The sequence below is a fragment of the Sabethes cyaneus genome, chromosome 3 (genome assembly GCF_943734655.1).
Source record: "Sabethes cyaneus chromosome 3, idSabCyanKW18_F2, whole genome shotgun sequence".
NCBI classification, from domain to species: Eukaryota; Metazoa; Arthropoda; class Insecta; order Diptera; family Culicidae; genus Sabethes; species Sabethes cyaneus.
Genome location: NC_071355.1, coordinates 30,208,692 through 30,228,855, shown reverse-complemented (window position 1 = coordinate 30,228,855; position 20,164 = coordinate 30,208,692). Strand labels below are relative to the sequence as shown.

General features: G+C 40.2%; 1 protein-coding gene across 1 annotated transcript in view; it reads left to right on the top strand.

Annotated features, from left to right (window-relative positions):
- The first annotated feature begins 7,413 nt into the window (after window positions 1-7,413).
- LOC128743191 (zinc finger protein 395-like) overlaps window positions 7,414-20,164 on the top strand; it is a 213,591-nt gene continuing 200,840 nt past the window's right edge. Inside the window, exon 1 of the mRNA XM_053839719.1 lies at window positions 7,414-9,072. Within this exon, the coding sequence (XP_053695694.1) occupies window positions 8,650-9,072 (423 nt within the window). The 5' untranslated portion in view covers window positions 7,414-8,649. The remainder of the gene's footprint in view (window positions 9,073-20,164) is intronic.

Below are 20,164 nucleotides of genomic sequence, written 5' to 3'. Positions count from 1 at the left end.
TGTTTCCCTACATTAGATTAAACAGGAACATCCTTTGTTAATTGGTACGTCTTTCTGAAAGTAAATCGAGTTTCATCAGTTGACGCCGAGCTGAATATTAAAGAAGGTTGATTGGTTTGTTCCAGGGCGCAAAAACTTGTTCTGTACTCGCTCGATTACAAGGCCTTACAAAATGTGGGCACCAAACGGTAGAAGTGTAAACCAATATGCTACGCACCAGAGAGCAGCGCAGGGATTTGAGTGCGTAAATGACGGTAAAGCTGGAAGTCGAACGACGACGAATGAATCCTAGTGAGGATAATACCTTCGCGGTCACAATTCCAATATACTCGTTGAATCCGACTTTCGAGTCAATAGTGGCGCCCAAGTCGGAAACTGAGTAAACGCGATCTACAGTATCTAACCTCATTGTTGCGTTGTTGCTTCGAGTGAACGTTACTGTTTTATGTTTTGCCTTTCTACTATATGAACATATAGTATAAAGGTATATAGGAATCACTCGGAAAACCGAAAATCTAAAGAAGGCACAGCGGGACGAATATCAGATAGTATTCGAGTCAGTTTCGAAAACTGAACATTCTCTCTCTCTCTGTGTGTGTGTGTGTGTGTGTGTGTGTGTGTGTGTGTGTGTGTGTGTGTGTGTGTGTGTGTGTGTGTGTGTGTGTGTGTGTGTGTGTGTGTGTGTGTGTGTGTGTGTGTGTATGTGTGTGTGTGTGTGTGTGTATGTGTGTGTGTATGTGTGTGTGTGTGTGTGTGTGTGTGTGTGTGTGTGTGTGTGTGTGTGTGTGTGTGTGTGTGTGTGTGTGTGTGTGTGTGTGTGTGTGTGTGTGTGTGTGTGTGTGTGTGTGTGTGTGTGTGTGTGTGTGTGTGTGTGTGTGTGTCAAACGCATTTATTCCCACTCAATTTTCTCAGAAATGGCTAAGCTGATTTTGATGATCTTAGCGTCAAATGAAAGTCAAATCACAATAGTTTTTAATTGTTTTAATAGATCACAAATGAAAGGGGAGCCATTTCATGGCGAATGGACATAAAAGTTACATAAAGAAATGTGAAAAAAGAGTATTTAAAATGTATTTTTGTTACAAATAAGCATTAATTCAATAAGAAACATTCTACCATTTATTAGTATTTGAAAATTACTGTTGAGATCCTGTTGAGAAGTACCTTATATTAAGCCGTTCAAAACGTGTAAAACCAAAATATATCAATCAAGGGTCGACTGTAATCAATGTATGTGTGATATATGTATGAATGTATATATGTATGTATATATGTAAATATGCGTGTATATGTCCATGTATTTGCAATTTGTTGTGCAATTGTACAATGCTTAAAATATCAAGAAAAGTGAGAAACATTTCATTTGTCATTTTATTCACGTTACTCGCAATCAAACTAGACAAGCAGAAAAGCAGTTGATTTAAGCATATAAGTATAGTGGTGTATAGGATTGGAAATGTTAATGAGTTGATATTCACAAATGAATTTACACAAATTTCAAACAAATTTTGCGCATGTGGGACCGACTGTCGCAGAAGGTAAGCGCTGAAAAACGATCATGTTTCCCAACCTCAAGCATGCTTATGGCCCTGCTTTTGCACTATTTCTTTTATTATCTCGTTTCCTTAACCCTCTAACGGGCAACATCTTATAAACGATGTGATCAGGTTAGGCCATTACAAATATTTTATAAAGTTTTTGTCCTTCCGGTGTAGGGCCACTGAAGGGGGGGTCAAAAACAACAGAGATTTTTTTAATCGAGCAAAAAAAAATATTGATTTTAGGCATTTTTATTTAAAGTTTAAACGTGAAAACCAAATCTATTCTTGCTTTTAAAATATACGTTATTATTTTTCATGCAAAAATCTACGAAAAAAGGCAAAAACAAAAGAAAAATTTTTTCTTCTTCCGATTTTCGGAAATTTCGTTGTTTGAATTTCCATTTTTGTTTCGTGCTAGAAGCATTAACTCAACTCGTACACTTATTTTTCGAGTTTTTTTAGCCCACAGACCCACAGACAATTGATTTTATGAGAAAAAAATTAACTCATACCCTACAAATTATTTTTTTGCCCCCCGATTTTTCAAGCCAATTTCCATTTAAATTATTTGCAATGGCCTTAATGGCTATTTTTTCATGAAAATATAAAATCAAATTTTGTGCAAAAATAATTATCTGAAGAAGTGCCAACTGAGGAAAAGCCCAATTTCTCTGTTTCGTTCTTTATATCTAATGCTCTACCCAGTTATGTTTTCATCTTTTACATTACATTACATTACACATATTACATGATTGAAGTCAAGCATTTAAATCACTCATAGACAACTTTTGAGGTCAATCTTTTTGTTTTAGATATCCTTTTGTTCAAACACGAAAAAGGAAATATTCGCGGAATAATTATTTTTGTAATTATTCAGAATTCTTGTTTTTGCTGTTGTAATGAAGATATTTGTACATAAATTTTTCAAGAAGCTCCAAAAGCTAAGGCCATCTACAGATCTTTTGTGTTAACATACATGTTTAAATCATTCAAATATAAAAAAAGAAGGTGTTCATAAAGTAAATTAAATGATGCTTACAAATAATTCACACCCTGGAAAAGAAAATATAATTATTGCACGCAGTACGTTCTTGTGAATTTTACTGTTAAATAAGGATTTTGAGGGCTAAGGAACTAATATTTAAAAATATAGTCAACTTAATTATAGATGTTCCTGAGAAAAGAAAAAAATAATTTTTGTTGCAGTAGAAAGGCTAGGCCACACCACTAAGTGGATTAATTCGGTTTTTTTGTAGTTGATGCGCGTTGTCATATCAAATTAATAGATTGTTTAGATCCTTTTGCAGTTCCATATAAAGGTATACCTCGATATATGGCAATCAATTATTTCAAAAAGTTGTATTATGTCGAAATTGTCTTATATGTATATCGGAACATGATTTTAAAAAAAATGCATTAGCAGTCGCCAATTTTGCTCTGTGTTGTGTGTTATTGTTTGAGCTATTAGAGCTATTAGTTTTTTTTACAAAGGGATTTGTCTTATATCGAGGTAAAAATTGCCTTATATCGAGGTTGTTTTATAACGAGGTTGTCTTAGATCGAGGTATACCTTTACTTCTATACATATAGTTCCATGTAGTCCGAAACCGTGGAGCACCCAAATCGTTTACGAAAAGATTGAAGAGCAGTGATCCGAGTACGCTTCCTTGGGGTACGCCGGAAGCAATAAGAAGTTCACTACAACGAATTTCGTGCGGTCCGTCAGTTATGAACAGAGCCATTCAGTAATCCAGTCCGGAAAGCCTATGTGCTTCAACTTGTCGATAACTAGAATGAAATTGAGCACGCGTCGGTGCCATTGTAGTGTACGCGATTAGGAATGCAGTCGCTTCTTTTCAGCTTCCCAATATTACCCCAGAAACGTGCAGGGTTTTGTTTAACACTGAGCTGGATCCTAGATATGTAATTATCACACGTTGTTTTTAGTCATTCTTGACTTAGCCTGGAGAAGGGATGCTCAGTCCAATTCTGACATGAAAAGGAAGAATCGTTTTCGAGATTTACGGAGTAAGTTGCACAGGTTGCGCAATTCCGAAGTTCACCAAGGTTTGACAAAGGCAGAGTTAGATGTTCGGTGTCTCTGTGTGGGACAAGATCACTGATGATTCCATGGAGAGTGCTATAGAATACTAATAACGCTGATTTCTCGTAGACGACCAGTTCGTCTACGGCAACCAGACGATCGTCACCACCGTACCGTTCAATATGCTGTAATCGTACCGCACGACAGTCAAGAATGAGACAATCGTCTCGATCGTCAAGTGGGATAAAATCGTCAGTGTTTTCGTTCAATAGTAAAATAAACGTTGCGTGGTGAACGAGATCCATGTACTTAGAATGGTTGACAAAGGCGAGGTCTAGAAGTTTGTCGTTAAGATTGACGATATTGCACACTAGTCGTAATTCCGCAATGAGCAGGTCTTCGACTGTAGCACGCTCGTGTTCGGTTGATATATTGCAGAGAATGAGACCGCCGATATTGTTGTCAAACTGCCAGCGTGAGTATAGGTTGAAGTCTCCTATAGATCAGCATCCGAAGAACGATCTGTCATGTACTGCATAGCCTTAGCATGCGCGGAGCATATTTCATGATTATTTTCGACGTTATAGCAGGCAACATCGACTGTGCGGATATATTGAGCAAACTACGCTTCAACACGCCATCACGGGTGATGCGCCAAACTGACTTTTTTCGGCAATTGCCTCATCGCACTGTTTATGGAATGAATAACCCGCTGGAAGTTTGCTGCAGTCGTTTCAATGAAATTTACTATCTATTCGACTTTGGTTTGTCAAAAAGTGTATTTAGGCTAAGAATTAGTAGTATTTAGTTAGTTAGATAAGTTTTATGTCTGTGCGATGTTTTCTTTATGTCGAAGATAAATTAAATTAAAATTAAAAAAAAAATTAAAAACATAGATCGATCGATGACGCAAATTTATGCAAACTCTTATTTGCTCGAGGTTTTCGCAGTTATCCAGAGACACACAGTACCTTCTTAGATGATTCTTAACACCAATTAGCATGCCGCTAACCCGTGGATGAACGCTGGTTGACGGGTTGTGACGGGCCGGTTGATTTCGCTGCTATTGTAGAACCTTATTTTCGTTAGAATGTCAACGTCGTAGTCACAGCTACTCAATAGCAGCCGTAGTTGAGCGATTGTAGTACACAAACCTCTCACATTCTGATAATAAATCGAAAACAGTTCATCGGAGGCAATATTTTCCTCGATGACGGGCGAATGATGACTGGAAGCATACCGAGTATCGAAATTACTACATTTGGGAGTCAAACGAAAAGCTCAACCTACATCTCAAGTGCAGAAGAAAATGTCATTGTGACTTCTAGAATGAAATGAGCACCGAGAAGCAAGAATTCAATAGGAGACGTCATACAAAACAATGCTTTATGTTGGACGCAATTGGACTCGGAGATGTACTCAGAATATAACTGGAATACTGTTAAATCGAAACTAAATTATAGGTACATTATAACAACAAGGGTTGGCACGCCTCAGCCAACATTTTGTCAGGCATGTTTTGTCAAAGTTAAAGTATGACGTTGGCGTGGAAAAAATGGCCTCAGTGGCGTGGCGGCGTATGCAACAGTGTCAGCGGCGGTGCGCAATGGCGACGCACAGGTCTATCTCATTCGCTTGCAGCATTTATCTGTCCTAATCGTAAAACTTTATCGAAATTGTGAAGAAGAAATTCAGAAGTTTATCATTCATCATGGATCTATAAAACCTCTATTCGAGTACAGAATAACTACTCATGCCTTCTTGTCAATATCATCTCAATCTATTTTGTTTATTTACAAAATCACAAAATGCTAAGCTGAAGCCCTTGATTCGGAACGTTCAACTCAAGTTCCATGAAAACCCATAAAAACTACTTATCACCCCGTAAAACCGGAACCGAATGCAGTTAGTGTGATGGTGACTCATTAGTTTGTAAATAGCCGAAAGTAAAACCTCCGAAACATAATAAACCCTCCCTCTGGCTCGAGGTCGAACTGCCGGAATCTTGATGCGATTTCCATAATAAACCCGGAGCAGAGACAGACAAAAACATCAGCAAGCAACAATCTATGCTATCGCGCCGTGTTGCAGTTGCGCTTCTTTGTCTCCAACCATCGTGGATAGATTTCGGTATTCATCATACACCGACACACACATATGAACACAAACACGGATGTGCAGTTTATCTCGTTGTCTCGATTCGAGTGTGCGAACGCCGCCGCGGCAAACAGAAAATCCGCCAGCAACAGTGTCAAATGTCCGGCACGCGCAATCATCATGACAGCGCACCAGCACAGCAGAGCGCAGCGTGATGACGACGGTCGCCCGTCAGTGATGATCATTGAGCGCGAGCTGAGAAAAATCCCGTCGTCGACGGACAAACCTAGGCCTAGGCTAGGTTGACTCTGATGCGGTTGTGTTTGTTTACCACCACACGCCAATGGCAGTGGAAAAGCAAGTGGTGTTACAGCAGGCGGTGCGATGCGGTGTGCGGTGGTAAGCGCGGCAGGCGAGATCGATTATGATACAAAGAAGGCAAAAGCAACAAAAAATATTTCAATCACGATTTACCTCTCCCTTGTGCCGTCGTTTCCGCTTGCGAAAAGGTTACGAAGGCATTCACCACCATCAGGCGGGCAAGCAGGCACAGGCAGGCCAGCAGGCGAAAGGTATAGAATGCAATGCACAAAGCGCGAGCAACAGAGAGAGCGAACATACGAGGAAAAACAGCTACCCGATCAGCTGGCTTTGCCTTCGGTGCGATGGCCTGCCAGGCAGGCTGTGTCAGCAGGCGGTGTGGTGCGACGATCGAGGAGCGAATGCCGGCCCGACTAACAATGCTCGGCAGTGCAACGAAGACGGCAATCAAACAAATATGCTCCGACCCGTTTCGTCCAATACAGTACAGTGGGGTGGGGTGGTGTATAGAAATGAAAAAACCGGCCGCTTCGTCACCGCACTCGTCCTCACTCACCACCACCACACACACGACCTCCGCAGCATACAGTTTTCCTACACCCCACCAGGTCGGGCAAAGCCAGCCGAGCACCGAGCGTAGTTGGCATTTCTTTGTTTTGTTCGGTCCTTCGCGTACCGCGCACCGCCTGCTCTGCACAACCCAGCCCAACCCGATTCGACCGATCCCGACCGACCGACAAGAAAGAGCCGGGTCAACCAACGAAGTCGAGCCGAACATCTGACTTCGCTTTTGCTCGCTCCGTTCGTTGGATCGGATGGACGGAATACAACCCAGCGCAGCAGCAGCAGGAGGAGGAGGAGGAGGCGAAAAAACGGTTCGTGGCATATATTTTCCATTATATCATTTATCTATGCTCCAAGCGAGATTTTACACAACGGGTTCCGCCCCTCCTTCCGCGGGTTCCTTCCGCTCGCCGATGGACTGTTGTTGGTAGCAGAGCAGCAGTACGGACTTTGCCACTTTGTGTCCCCTTTCTTCCTCTTCCTAGCCTGTTCCTTCTACTAGCCCGTTGACCGACCGGCACGGGAGGGTGGGCTCTACGGATGTAGTGGTGTGTCGGTACCGTACGTACCGTGTTTGCGTCCGTCGTAGTAGGCAGAGGAGACATATGTATCTGTGTATGCCCTCGGGATCGTAGCAGCACAGGAAACAAAAAAACCTGACAACATAACCATCACAGTGTGTGTGAGCAAGTTGCTCTGTACATAGGCCGAGTGAGCTGAGCTCACTTCGTGCATGTGTGTGTGCAACGATTGCTCGTTTCTGCTCGTTTCGCTCGCTCGCTCGCTCACTGACTGGCACTCTGGCTAGCTGGCAGGCAGGCGGACTTTGCGTTGTTTACCAGCAGCATATTTGGTTCAGTTCTCAGTTGTTTTTCGTGTCGGATAGTTGTCACTCGTCAGCAGCAGCGGCTCCACTTTCGAGAAAAGAAGTTAGATCAGAAAAGAAGTTAGTGTGTGCATTTTATTCTAAATTCAGCAAACCATCAGCAGCCAGTGTGTGTTGTGCGTGTGGTTCATTGTGAATGAAAACACACAGTCCCCCACTCCCACGCAGAGACGGTGCGTGTGTGCTTTGTGTGCAGTTTATCGAAAACAATAGTGCTTGTTCTGGTTGCAAAAGTTGCGTTTTACCGTGGCCTACTAAGTGTCAAGGTGACGAAACGAAAAGGTGTTAAGGACATTGCAGCAGCAGCAGCCTACAGAAAGCAAGTGCATTTTTTTGTGTTCTAAATACTTTTATGTGTTCTTTGTGCTCCTTGCGCTACTCGAACCTCGGGCCCTTGGGAATCGTGCAACCCAAGGCCTTCCCCAGTGTATAACTGTGCAGTGTAGTAACAGAGTGCTGGTCTCGGAATCACCCCGGACGACTCTGCCACCCTCGAAATCTGCTGCAAGCAAAATATGATTTGGGATAAGTCACGAGCGAACAATCGGAATCACTGCCAAGATGCATCGACTGATACTGCTCAAGTGACGCGCTCGCAGCTGGTCGTCTTTGCTGCCGCTACGGAACCGGAAGTATCCAACCGAAGCTTGCACCCTGGATACAGCAGCCAACGGGCGCTGTCCAGCCGTTTAGAGTCGTCAGTCATAGTGCCGGAAGTCTACCGGAGAAGCTCGATTACCGAAAGTTACTACAGTCTGGACAAGGTCGTGTCGTGAAGTGTGTGTCGGGAAGTGGTGCACGGAGTGCCGTACAGGCGATAGAAAGCTACGAAAGCGTTGGCTTCAGGTGTGTACAATAGAAAGCTATCAAAACGATATTACGAGTTACGAGCAAAAGTGATAAAGTAAAACTGGAGTTTAGTTTGAGAGTAAAAGTTGTTACCTGTTCCGCCGAAAAAAAAGCAAAAAGTTCGAAGCATAGTGCTTGAAACCTGTTGAAAGCGAAAAAGAAGAGAATCGTGATCGAAGCTTGTGAAGCAAAGTTGTTGCGAAATTTAGGGGGCTGATAGTTTCTCATTTGATATTTATCCGTTTTTTCTGTTTCTCCAATTCGTCTGCATCGTTTGACGTAACGTAAAGTGCTTGTGTGTCAGTGTGTGCGTGCGTGACGAGTTGAGTCCACCCCCTCGTTACTTATGAAAAAGTACTTCCTGAATAAGATGTCAACCGGTAAGCGCTTGGCAAAACGCTCCATCATCGGTACCCGGGTGTGTGCTCCGGGCGCCGATGGTATCTGGTATTCCGGCGTGATCCAAGCGGTTAAAACGCCCCCGTTGGCCAACCAAAAGGACAACACCAACTGCATCAATCTGACGCCGAACACCCGCTACTCGGTACGGTTCGACAGCAAGCAGGACATCTCGCGTCGCGGGCTGGCACGGGAGTTCCGCGAGAGCGAACTGATCGGTCCCGGTTTCCGGGTCATCGCGGACGTCCGGCTGAAGCCGGGCCAGAAGGTGTTCCTCACCTACAATGGACGCGAGAGCGCCGGCGAGGTGCTGCAGCACGATGATCTGAAAGACGAAATTACCGTTAGGATCGTACCCGTTGGACAAGAGGTGAGTCTGGGTAGTGTCGGGGCCCCCCGCTTTGGGTGCCTTTGTGTCAGAACTTTTTCCTGCTCGCGCCTGCGTACGGGGACGGCCCTTCCAGGCAAGGTCGTTTTCGGGATGGCTCTCCTATTCTAGCGGGCATTTTTGTAAGGGTTTCACTCGGTTGAACCATTTTTTTGAAAACTTACTATGCAACATCGTGTGATAAACCATTATTTTTGACGTCTTGCAAGAAAACGGTTTTAATACTAATAACGTTACCATTTCTCACGCAATTCTTAAGATATTTATATCAAATGATCAGACATTTTTCTGCAATTTGAATAATAGGGTGAAAGTAATTTTTATTTGGAAATTCACTATTAAAAATTGCATAATCGTCAAGCATTGTTGTAATTGATAAATCGTAAAAGTGCGCAGCCATTCCATAAGTCCGATCGATTTAAGATTGACGACATTTTTATAGGAATTTTCTCTGTATTCCAAAAAAAAAATTTGCCTAAAGCATTTTCAATGCCTGTTTTGAACCTGGTCAACTCTGGAATTTTAAACAATATAAATTAGAACTAATTTAAAAAAACAATAACTTATAAGCTCAAATGCCGCAATAATGAATCAAAAATCAGCTATAAATGGCAAAACTTGATAGAAAAACGACACTTAAATGTTACAAACATGACAGAAAAATAAATAAAAACACAAAATAATACCCAAAATGACATAATGTTTGAACAAAAACATAAAATTAAATATAAAAGCACAGAGGAAAGAAATAAAAGTCATAGAAATGAACACAAAAACTCAAAAAAACAAAGCTGAAATGAAAATGGCACAAAAATAAGCTATATTAATTGTTTTGGCTAAAAAAGTAAATGTTTTAAGCTTCAAGCACGCCATTTTAAATTATGCTTTATCCAAGAAATAGCACAGAAACCTGAACTAAGATACAAGCATGACACCAAAATGATACAAAAATGGCAGTAAAATTACACAAAAATTATGCTGAATGACTCAAAAATGATACAAACATAACACAAAATGACAAAAATGTACCACATTTACCATTACCAAACTGATCCACATAAGATAAAAACATTGTGCAAAAATGCTACAAAACAGAAACCAACATAATTATGATGCCAAAATGAAAAAATCAAACGGATAAGACCCAACGTTACAAACATTAATTGACACAATGCCACAAGCATAAATTTCACAAAAATGATACAAAATGATGCAAATTGGATACAAACAATGACACAAAACATTGTACAAAAAACTCATCTACACACACATACGCTGCACCAGACGTACGAATGGTTAGACTGGAGGGACGGAAACTAGATGTGAGACTATCTAATGTAGGGTGTCATGTGGTGATAGTTTAACTGTCAAAACACTCGGGCACCAACTGAGAGAGTGCGGGTTAGAGTCCCACTTACCAATTGAACTACGCAATATATTTTTGGCCTCACATCGAAGTTTTGCAGTTTCATCCAGCCTACCATTTCTCTCACCAAAAGTCAGAGACAAGTGAAACGGAAAACATATAAAAATATACCTAAAATGGTGTAAAAAATTGCACAATAACACACAGAGATACAAAAAAAAAAAAAAAAAAAATAACACAAAAAATATAAAATTGATTCAAAACAATGTTTTGATTGCAGAAAATTGTCAAAAAGTTGTTCAGCATGATATCGGATATTTATACAAAAATAATACACACAAAAAGACACAAAAAAGATATGAAAAAGACAAAAATAATACAGATCTCAAGTAACAACGTGAGTTTTATAGTGCTCTTATTACCCTTTTCATGACAAATTTTAGTCATAAAAACCATTATAAGTGTGTAATAAAGCTCAAATTATTACTTGGGTTATAAAATGATACAAAACATAATAGAAAATGACAAAAATAATACTGTTAAATGAATCAAAATTGAGTCAAAGTGATCGAACCAACCCTGACCGTGGGCTTAAACCGTCATTAGACATTACCCTTCTTTATCGACAGACTTCGCAGCCGCAACTGCTTAGAGTACAGAAAAATTACGGGACCAGTGTTACGATCCTACGCCTCAAGGGCGGACAAAATAGTAGTAAAAAGACAATAACACGTAGTAAACAACAATATTAGTAGTGAAACCATTACAACATTCAAATGTGCCGAAATTTTATCAATGCTACCCAAAAGTACTACAAAAATGACAATGAACAACTCAAAAAATGTACTCAAATAATGATATTGGTCCATCTCCATATACGATACAAAAATGCCACAGCAAATGACAAATATTAAAATATTGAACGAAAGTCAGCAAGAAAAACAAGAGGACGTAATTCAATTTTTGGACATAAAAGAGAAAACCGGAATTCAAATTCTGGACGTAAAACGAAAATCTTTTCTGTTCTGTTAGTTTCGGTCGTAAAAAAGAGGATGTTAATTCAAAATTTGAACTTTAAAAGAAAAGTCATTATTTCGAATTTCCTGAGAAAATCTCATGGTATTTGACGAGGACGTTAATTTAAAGTTCAGACGAAACTAGAGAGGGCGTTAACTCGAATTTGAGACGTAAAAAAGGAAAGGACGTTAATTCAAACTTCGGGTGTAAAACGAAAGGACGGTAAAGCAAATTTCAGACGTAAAATGAGAGGACGTTAATTCAAAACTCGGATGTAAAAAAAGAGGACGGTAATTCTAATTTTGGACGTGTATCGACTAGACGTTAATTCAAATTTCGGACGTAAAAAAGTAAACGTAAAAAAAATCACGTAAACTCAGGCTTCATTTTCGATTTTTTGCTCAGTAGATGCTCATTTGACCAGATCGCCACAGCGAAACAGAATTCGAAAAAGTGGGATAAAGAGCCATTGTAGAGGTGATTATTATCTACAATATTGTTGAAGGCAGTATAGTTTTATCTTTTGTACTTACGACGCTATGGGGTTGCTTTCCCGTTTGAAAGCCAAATGAGCGCTCCTTTTGCTACCGATGGCGTCGTAGCGCCATAGCGCCATAAATACAAAAGATAAAACTATACTTTCTTCAACAATGTTATAGATAATAATTAACTCTACAATTGCCCTTCATACTACTTTTTCGAAAACTGTTTCGTTGAGCCGCTGGCTGTAGTCAAATGAGCATCTACTGAACTAAAAAACCGAAAATGAAGCCGGATTTTGCGTGATTTGTTTTTATGACCACTTTTTTACATATAAAATTTGAGCTAACGTTCTCTTGCTTTACGTTCAAAACCTGAATTACCGTCCTCTTTTTTACGTCCGAAATTTTAATTAACGTTTCCTCGTATTACGTCCAAAATTTGAATTAGCGTCCTCGTCGAATACCACAAGGTAATCTCAGGGAATTCGTAATAACCTTTCCTTTCTCTTTGCATCGAAAATTTGAAATAACGTCCTCTTTTTTTACGTCCAAAATTTGAATTAAAGTGCTCTTTCCCACATCCGAATTTTGAATTAACGTCCTCGTCAAACAAAGGGTGTCCCACAGCAAATTGCATCACGGAAAAACGCTGTGGAAAATTGCGCTTTGGGTATTTTCTCTAATTTAGAGTGTATTGTTTATACTGTATTTTTTTGCTGTCAGTTTTTCGAAAATTGGAAAAACGGCGGCACTCGAAAAGCGACGTCGCGACTTGATTTTCCGCAAGCACCTGGAAAATCCTCAACTCTCTCATCGAGACATCGAAAAACAACTCGGAATTGTGCAGTCAACGGTGACCTTTACCAGAAGAAGTATGATTGTGGCCTGATGAAACTCATTGTCGAACTACAAACTCTGAGAGACGGATAAACTGATATACAGAACGCGGGCCTTTAGGAAATTTAAACTTATCTTCTTGTATCAAATTTATAGGAATGTGTCAGAGCATTTATTACAATACTGTAAATTGAAAATTTGCGTGACAAACATTTGCACGTCAAGCTTTGTCGAATTGAACCTACATTCATAGAACCCCTCGTTCGTGCCCCTAAGCAGAGGCTTTCATACTTTTACGTCCAAAATTTGAATTTCGTCCTCTCTTTTTACGTCTGAAGTTTGAATAAGTGTCCTCTCTTTTTACGTCCAAAATTTGAATAACCGTCTTCTTTCTTTACGTCCAAAATTTGATATAACATCCTCTCGTTTTACGTCCAAAATTTGAATTTACGTCCTCTCCTTTTACGTTCAAAATTTGAATTAACGTCCTACGTCCTCTTTTTTACGTCTGGTATTTGAATTACCTACCTTTCTTTTTACGTCCGAAATTGGAATTATCGTGTTCTCTTTTTACGTCCTAAATTCGAAATAACGTCCTCTCGATTTACGTCGGAAATTTAAATTAACGATCTCTCGTTTTACGTCCAAAATCTAAATTTACGTCCTCTCTTTTTGCGTTCAAAATTTCAATTAACGTCCTCTTTTTTAACGCTTAAATTTGAATTCACGTCCTCACATTTTAGGAGCGAAATTTGAAATAACGTCCAGTTTTTCCCGTTCGAATTTTGAATTAACGTCCGCTTTTTTACGTTCGAATTTTGAATTAGCGTCCTTTCTTTTTACGTCCGAAATTTATTTAAATTACCGTCCTCTCGTTTTACGTCTGAAATTCGAATTAACATCCTCTCTTTTGTCGTTCAAAATTTGAATTCGTCCTCTCTTTTTACGTTCAAAATTTGGTTTAACGTCCTCTCGTTTTAAGAGCGAAATTTGAATTAACGCCCTCTCCTTTTCCGTCTGAAATTTGAATTAACTTCCTCTTTTTTAACGCCGCCCAAAATTTGAATCAACATCCTCTTTTTTACGTCCGAAATTTGAATTAACGTCCTCGCATTTTACGTACGAAATTTGAATTATCCTCCTCTTATTTACGTCTGAAATAAGAATTACCGTTCTCTATTTTTACGTCCCCCCAAAAGTGGACGTTAAACGAGATTTGAGTTAAGTAAAGACTCAAAAATTGTTATAAAAATAATTTAAAATGACACAAGAATCATAAAAAATAACATAAATGGCAAAAAGCTATAGAAATAATACCGCAAATGACCCAAAAATAATACAAAATGTACGCAGAAAAGATTTAAAAAGTACAGTACTAACATATATTTCATGTTAATTGTGTTTAGTACGTTTCCATTGTTGACACATTCCAACGTTACGAGACACACAATTAGCAACCATTTTTACTGTGTAAATTGGCTCTTGTTTCACCAAATTTTTAGCAAATAGCTTGTAAAATTGGTGCCTAAAGGGGACTTTACTTTCCAGATGTATGCCAAGGATTTGGTTCAAAAAGAACTTCACAAAAAGTACACAAAAAAGTGAAAAAATAAAAACAACATGATAGAAAAGATTCAGAATGGTAAAAAGCAGAGTAAAACAAAACTGACAAAAAATCTATTCAAAAAAATACACAGAATGACACTAACACGGCACAATAGACGGCAAATGTGAGACAAGAATGAGACGACAATGACGTATTACGAATTCAATGTAATAATCAATGTCGATGTTGCAACGTGTAGCGAGAAGCAAACGATGCCTACTCTCACGCGAGCGAATATGAGAAGCATATTTAGCATCTTACGCTTACGCCACTGATGCAAGCGTACGACAAACAGCCGCAGTTGCTGACAATGCAGACATTCTGCTACCTACACGTCTTTCTGCGTAGCCCACTCGCGAGTTGTTTCACTCCAGCAAATTTTATTTTATTAAATTTCGCCTCCGTATACGAATGCCGGTACTTTGGCCTTAACCCCATCCATAAGATCTTAGCACAACCTCAAAATCGACATGGTTTGCATATTAAAACCCACACTTTCTTCATTTCTTCAACTGTTTTGACTACTTTAGGATGCTTTAGAAGAGGGGGACATTTTTTGCCTAATGCCACTCCAGTACGGCCTTTGCTCAATGGCATGAAGTTCGACATTTCGGGGTTTCGGAGGTTCTCTGGAACATTAAACTTATCCTTTGCAGTAGGTAGAATTTGGGATTCCCAACTTTTTACCGATGATGGCACGATGTGACAGATTCTGATCTTCGATGTATTTGTGCAGAACTTTTTCGCAAACGAGCTGTTATTTCGACGGCATTTTTGATATCTTTGCGCGCCTGATAAAAAGACTCACACAGTATAAACAATGCACTTTAAACTTTCTCAATGCAACATTCTCCAATGCACAATGGGCAAAAGCGAACTCGTAATCCCAAGTATTAGAAGCCGCTGCTTTGGAATCTTACAAGATACCTACTCTTATGTAAAAAAAATGCGAGAAAGCGATTGGTGACGGTTTCATCCTGCGCAGATTTCGGGAAGTGGTGCATTTTGCCCTATTATCCCCAAAAATCATGATAAAAACTAATCAAACAATATAAAAACTTATTTGCCGCCCGTGAAACGAACTCAAATAGCTTCCAAATTTTATCAAAACATCAGAAGAATCACATTCCATCCATTCCATACTGTGCGAAATGAATGTATAGTCCATTTTGCCCAATTCACCCCTAAATACATAGTAAAACCTAATTAGAGCGATTAAAACTAATTCAAAGACAAGGGGGTAAACTCGAATAGTACCAGTTTACTCGAAAGACATCAGGAGAGGTGTTAATCATCGATTAAGAGTAGCCTGATGAATTTCCAATTCGGTCCGTTTTGCCTGATTCTCTCCTGGATCTACAAAAACACGTTTTTTTGCTGTTGCGTAAAAAATCGTAATTTTTCAACAACGGTGTCTTTGGAGAAGTTTATCAACATAATACAGCGCATCTTTTCAAACTATCAAGGTAATCTCATATTCATCTACCAGGGTGATACAAACTTTTGTTTTTTTTGAATTCGTCCAAAAATTTTTTTTTATTCAGAAAAATTATAGAACACACTAGAATGAGCAACTTTGCCGAATTTAGTAACCATCTATCTTTTACTAGTTGCGAGATATAATGATTTATTTAAAAAGTACACTTAAAAATCAATTCTGTACAATAACTCCGCATCCAATTAATTTATTGCTTTCAACTGTTCTCCGAAGTTATTCAGTATGCTAAAATACACATTTCTTTTGAAGGTTGTTTTCACTTTTGAGTTAGTTTTAATTGCTTTAATTAAGTTATCTATGCATATGGGGGTGAATTGGCAAAATGGACTATTCTTACATTTCGCACAGTATGGGATGGATGGAATTTGATTCTTCTGATGTTTTCACAAAATTTGGAAGCTATTTGAGTTCGTTTCACGGGCGGCATTTATCATGATTTTTGGGGAAAATAGTGTAAAATGGACCACTCCCAGAGGTCTGTGCAGGATGAAACCATCACCAATAGATTTCCTACATTTTTTTTTACATAAAAGTAGGTATCTTGTAAGATTCCAAACCAGCGGCTTCTAATACTTGGGATTACGAGCTCGTTTTTGCCCATTGTGCAATGTGTTGCAATTTCACCGTGGACACCCTTTAGCTGAATTTTACACGAGGGTGGAAGTTTGGTATCAGCTATTCGGGCTGCAATGACCAGCGAGAACAACAACAGTGGCTGTTAACTAAATACAAATTTGCCGCAAAAAGTCGTCGCAGTGCATGAATAAACAAGAGCGAGAGCCCGTACGGGATGCTTATGCCGACGAGTGTGGGCTTCGCAACACTGGTAATAACACCACGATTTTATGAAAAAATCATATCGTAGTTTTGAAGTACTCCGAATTGGCACGATCTTTGTGTACTTCTTTTTTCTACTGTCGACGAAATGTACAATTTTTAGTTTTTGAATTGCGATTTTTTAATGAAATAACGACGCAAGAATACAATGGAAACGCGCGGTGATTTGTTTTCACCTATAGGTAAAAGACATGGATATTTTTAGTCCAAAATAGGCCAGAAACATCCATTTGCTTGCCAGCAGGATGCTGCATTACCATCAGTGAATGCTCAAATCCTCTTATATTGACTCACTAGTTGTTAAATTATCACAAAAGAAGATTGCTGCTAGGTAACTGCGTCTATTTATCGTGCTCCAATAGAGATGCAGAAACTTAAACTAAATAACTGTGGGAAATTTCCACCAAATGACTTCAAAATTTAACGAAAGATTTCTAAGATATTCTCCTACAAGAAAATGAGAAAAAAAAATCAATTTTTTGAAAGCCTTCAGATAGGCCTCCTTCCCTTTAGTACGAAACCTTATCGGGGGGTTGAACCAATTTTCGAAGCCTACTTCGAAATGGTGACCTTCCTGTGGATTGATAAAAATCAAAGCTGTTGGTGGTGGTTGATGGTGTTCAGCAGTCCCCCCGGCTCCGAAAGGGTTCAGTTGGAGGAATAAAAAAAAATCCCAATTCTCCGCCGTTCTTTCTTCTTCTGATTCGCGCTCGATCGCCAGGCCGCGCCAGCCAGGCCTCGGCCAACAAACAGCAACAGTCCAGCCAGTCAGCCAGCATAAGCACCGACTAATGACCTCGATAGGTTTTCTTGAATTGAATTAAGCCGCGCGAAGCAGCAAGCACGATCATGTTAAGTGTGTGTGTGTGTGTGCGTTTGCACGCGCTGGTGTGTATCATCACCATCATCAGTATGCATAGAAGTTGTGCGCCAGGCCGAGGTGAAAAAACAGTTACTTCTGGACTTCCTCATTTGCGTTTTAACGCTCGCAATCAAAGTGGGACACGACGGACGCCGTCATCGTCGTCTTCGCCGTCGTCGTCGTCGTTGTCCGTAAAGGGGGCAGTCTAGAACGCAAAATTGAACGATGCAATATTTGGTATTGAGTTCCGTTCGATAAAAAAAATCCAAAAGCGGACAAGTGTGTCGTTCTTTATGTTTAAAAACCACCCTCCCCAACGCATTCGGGGAGGACACAAGAATCGGCAGTAAGTAAGGGAAAGGAAAACGGCCGCCGTCAGCCAACAACTGCCGCTTATTACAACAATTCGAGCGCGAGCGAGTGGTTTCGCCTCGGCACAAGCGCGCTGCGTGTATTTTTTCGGAAACTGGGTCAAGGGGGGAGATTCATGTAAGAGTTCGCGCCTCGATTGCTGAAACTAGGTCAAAACTCACAGTCAGTCACCGCCGCGGCGAAGTGAACTGAGCAACCGAACCAACAATCAGAGCGATGCACACAGCATAGCACAGCACAGCCTGCTGCTGTGCTGTTTCGTCGCCGTAGAGTAGAGCGAGTTACACACGGTGAGTGACTTCACTGAGAGCCAATCGTCCCCCAACCCTACTGCCACCCACCAACCGACCAACGAACGCAGCAACAAGGCTCTCCAGCGATAGATAGTGAGAGTGTGACCGAAAATGCGTTTCGCTGTGCGAAGAATATGCTGCCGTTATGTTGTCTCTGCTGGCTGACTGGCTAGCTGGCTGGATTTTGACTTTTCGCTTTTTCTGCTGATGCTGCCTGCCCCGTCAGCAGCAATTTTTGGGGGATCAGCAGCAAACGTTGCGGTACGGTAGATATGTAGAAGGGCACTTGCGCACGATTATCGAAATAACACCCGCCATGTTTAGGTGCCTGCCCGCTCGTGTGTTTTTGTGGAAGCTGGAGGGGAAGGGTTGCAACATTAGCTCGCGTCGTAGAATGTGACCTGATTACACGGCCTGCTGCGCTGTGTGACGATTTATTTCGTCAAGTTGCCTATCTAGGCGAAAGATTGAATTTGCCGAAGGGCATCATCATCATCGCCAGGTTTGACACATTAGGGGGAGTGTACCAGTGTGGGCCTCCGGCCTTCGGTTTCCTCCCGGTTCGGTCGAAACGAAGGTGCAGCATACTGACTGTGGATCGATAATTCCTGCCCGAACTGGCGTGCGAGTCGTGAGCACTAGTGATACCGCGCCGCTCGCTACCTAGCGAAGTCGAAATTGGGTCAAGGACTGGAAAGGGCATCCAGAGGACACGGAGGGACTCTTTGTTCGTTTCGTTCCCTTTTTTTCGGTTCCCTGCTTTGTTTGCAACGGGATATATGTGGTTGCTTACCCCCGGGAGTGGCAAATCCGTATAATGGGAGGAAAGTTCTAATTTGACACTTGAAAAATGTAGTGACATTCAGTGGATTAGGGGCTCTCGAGGAGGTGGTTCTTTGTTAGTGAAGATTAATCGGATGAATTATATGCAGATATAGATGATATCAGATTTATCTTAATAGTTATTTGGGTCAAACAAATTAAGGTAAAATACTCAGTTTAATATCATAATTAGATGATTGAATTGATTAGTTCCAGTAACTTCTCGGATAGTTTTATGAAAAAACTGTCTTCGAACTCTCCTAACCTTTAGAAACATAATTTTCCATTTCATTTCTGCATGCCTAATACCAATAGCAGTTGAAACTGTTCCTGAAAAACGAAAAATTTAATCGTTTGGCACCTACAACCGAAGTTTTAAACTAAATAAAAATCGAAGCAAATTGTTTTCGTAGCTTGGCAAAGACTTTTATAACTTTTGTGGTTTGTAAACAAAACACAGCCAGAGAAAAAAGAAAATGAAGAAGAATTTTACAAGAATACAATGTTCTAGGCAATTACCGAAGCTCTCAAAATACACGTTTTTGCTGAAGACCGCAAATCTCTAGGACCTTTACTTGCTGAGCTATCGCATATTCATGCTTTAAATTTCCATAGCTTCACGAGCCCATGGGGTAAAATGGGGCAAGTGGATTTTTGAAATCAGCGCTTCATCTTAAAGCCTAAATCGAGTACTATAAACTTGTACGGGTTCCGCTTGTCCCCAACCACCCAAATGAGAGTACGGCAAGTACACGTTTTATGTATTTCGCGTTCGCGAAAGGCTCGATACATGTTTATTTTTTTGTGTTCGCAGATCGACACATGGTTTCTTCGGCTAAGTTATGGAAAATATAAAGATAAACAATTTTTCTAAAGAAATGTCATTTCTATCTCTATCTAGTGCAGAGCTGTAGAGTATTTTCCTTGGAAATTCCTTAAAAATTAGTTTTTCATACTTAGCTTATGTTGGTTGCATTTTACAGGAATATATGGTTCTGTGCGGTTATTGAAGGACTCAAAATACATGTTTTTGCAAAAGATTGTAAATCTCTAGAATCTTTCCTTACAAAGTTATCGCTTTT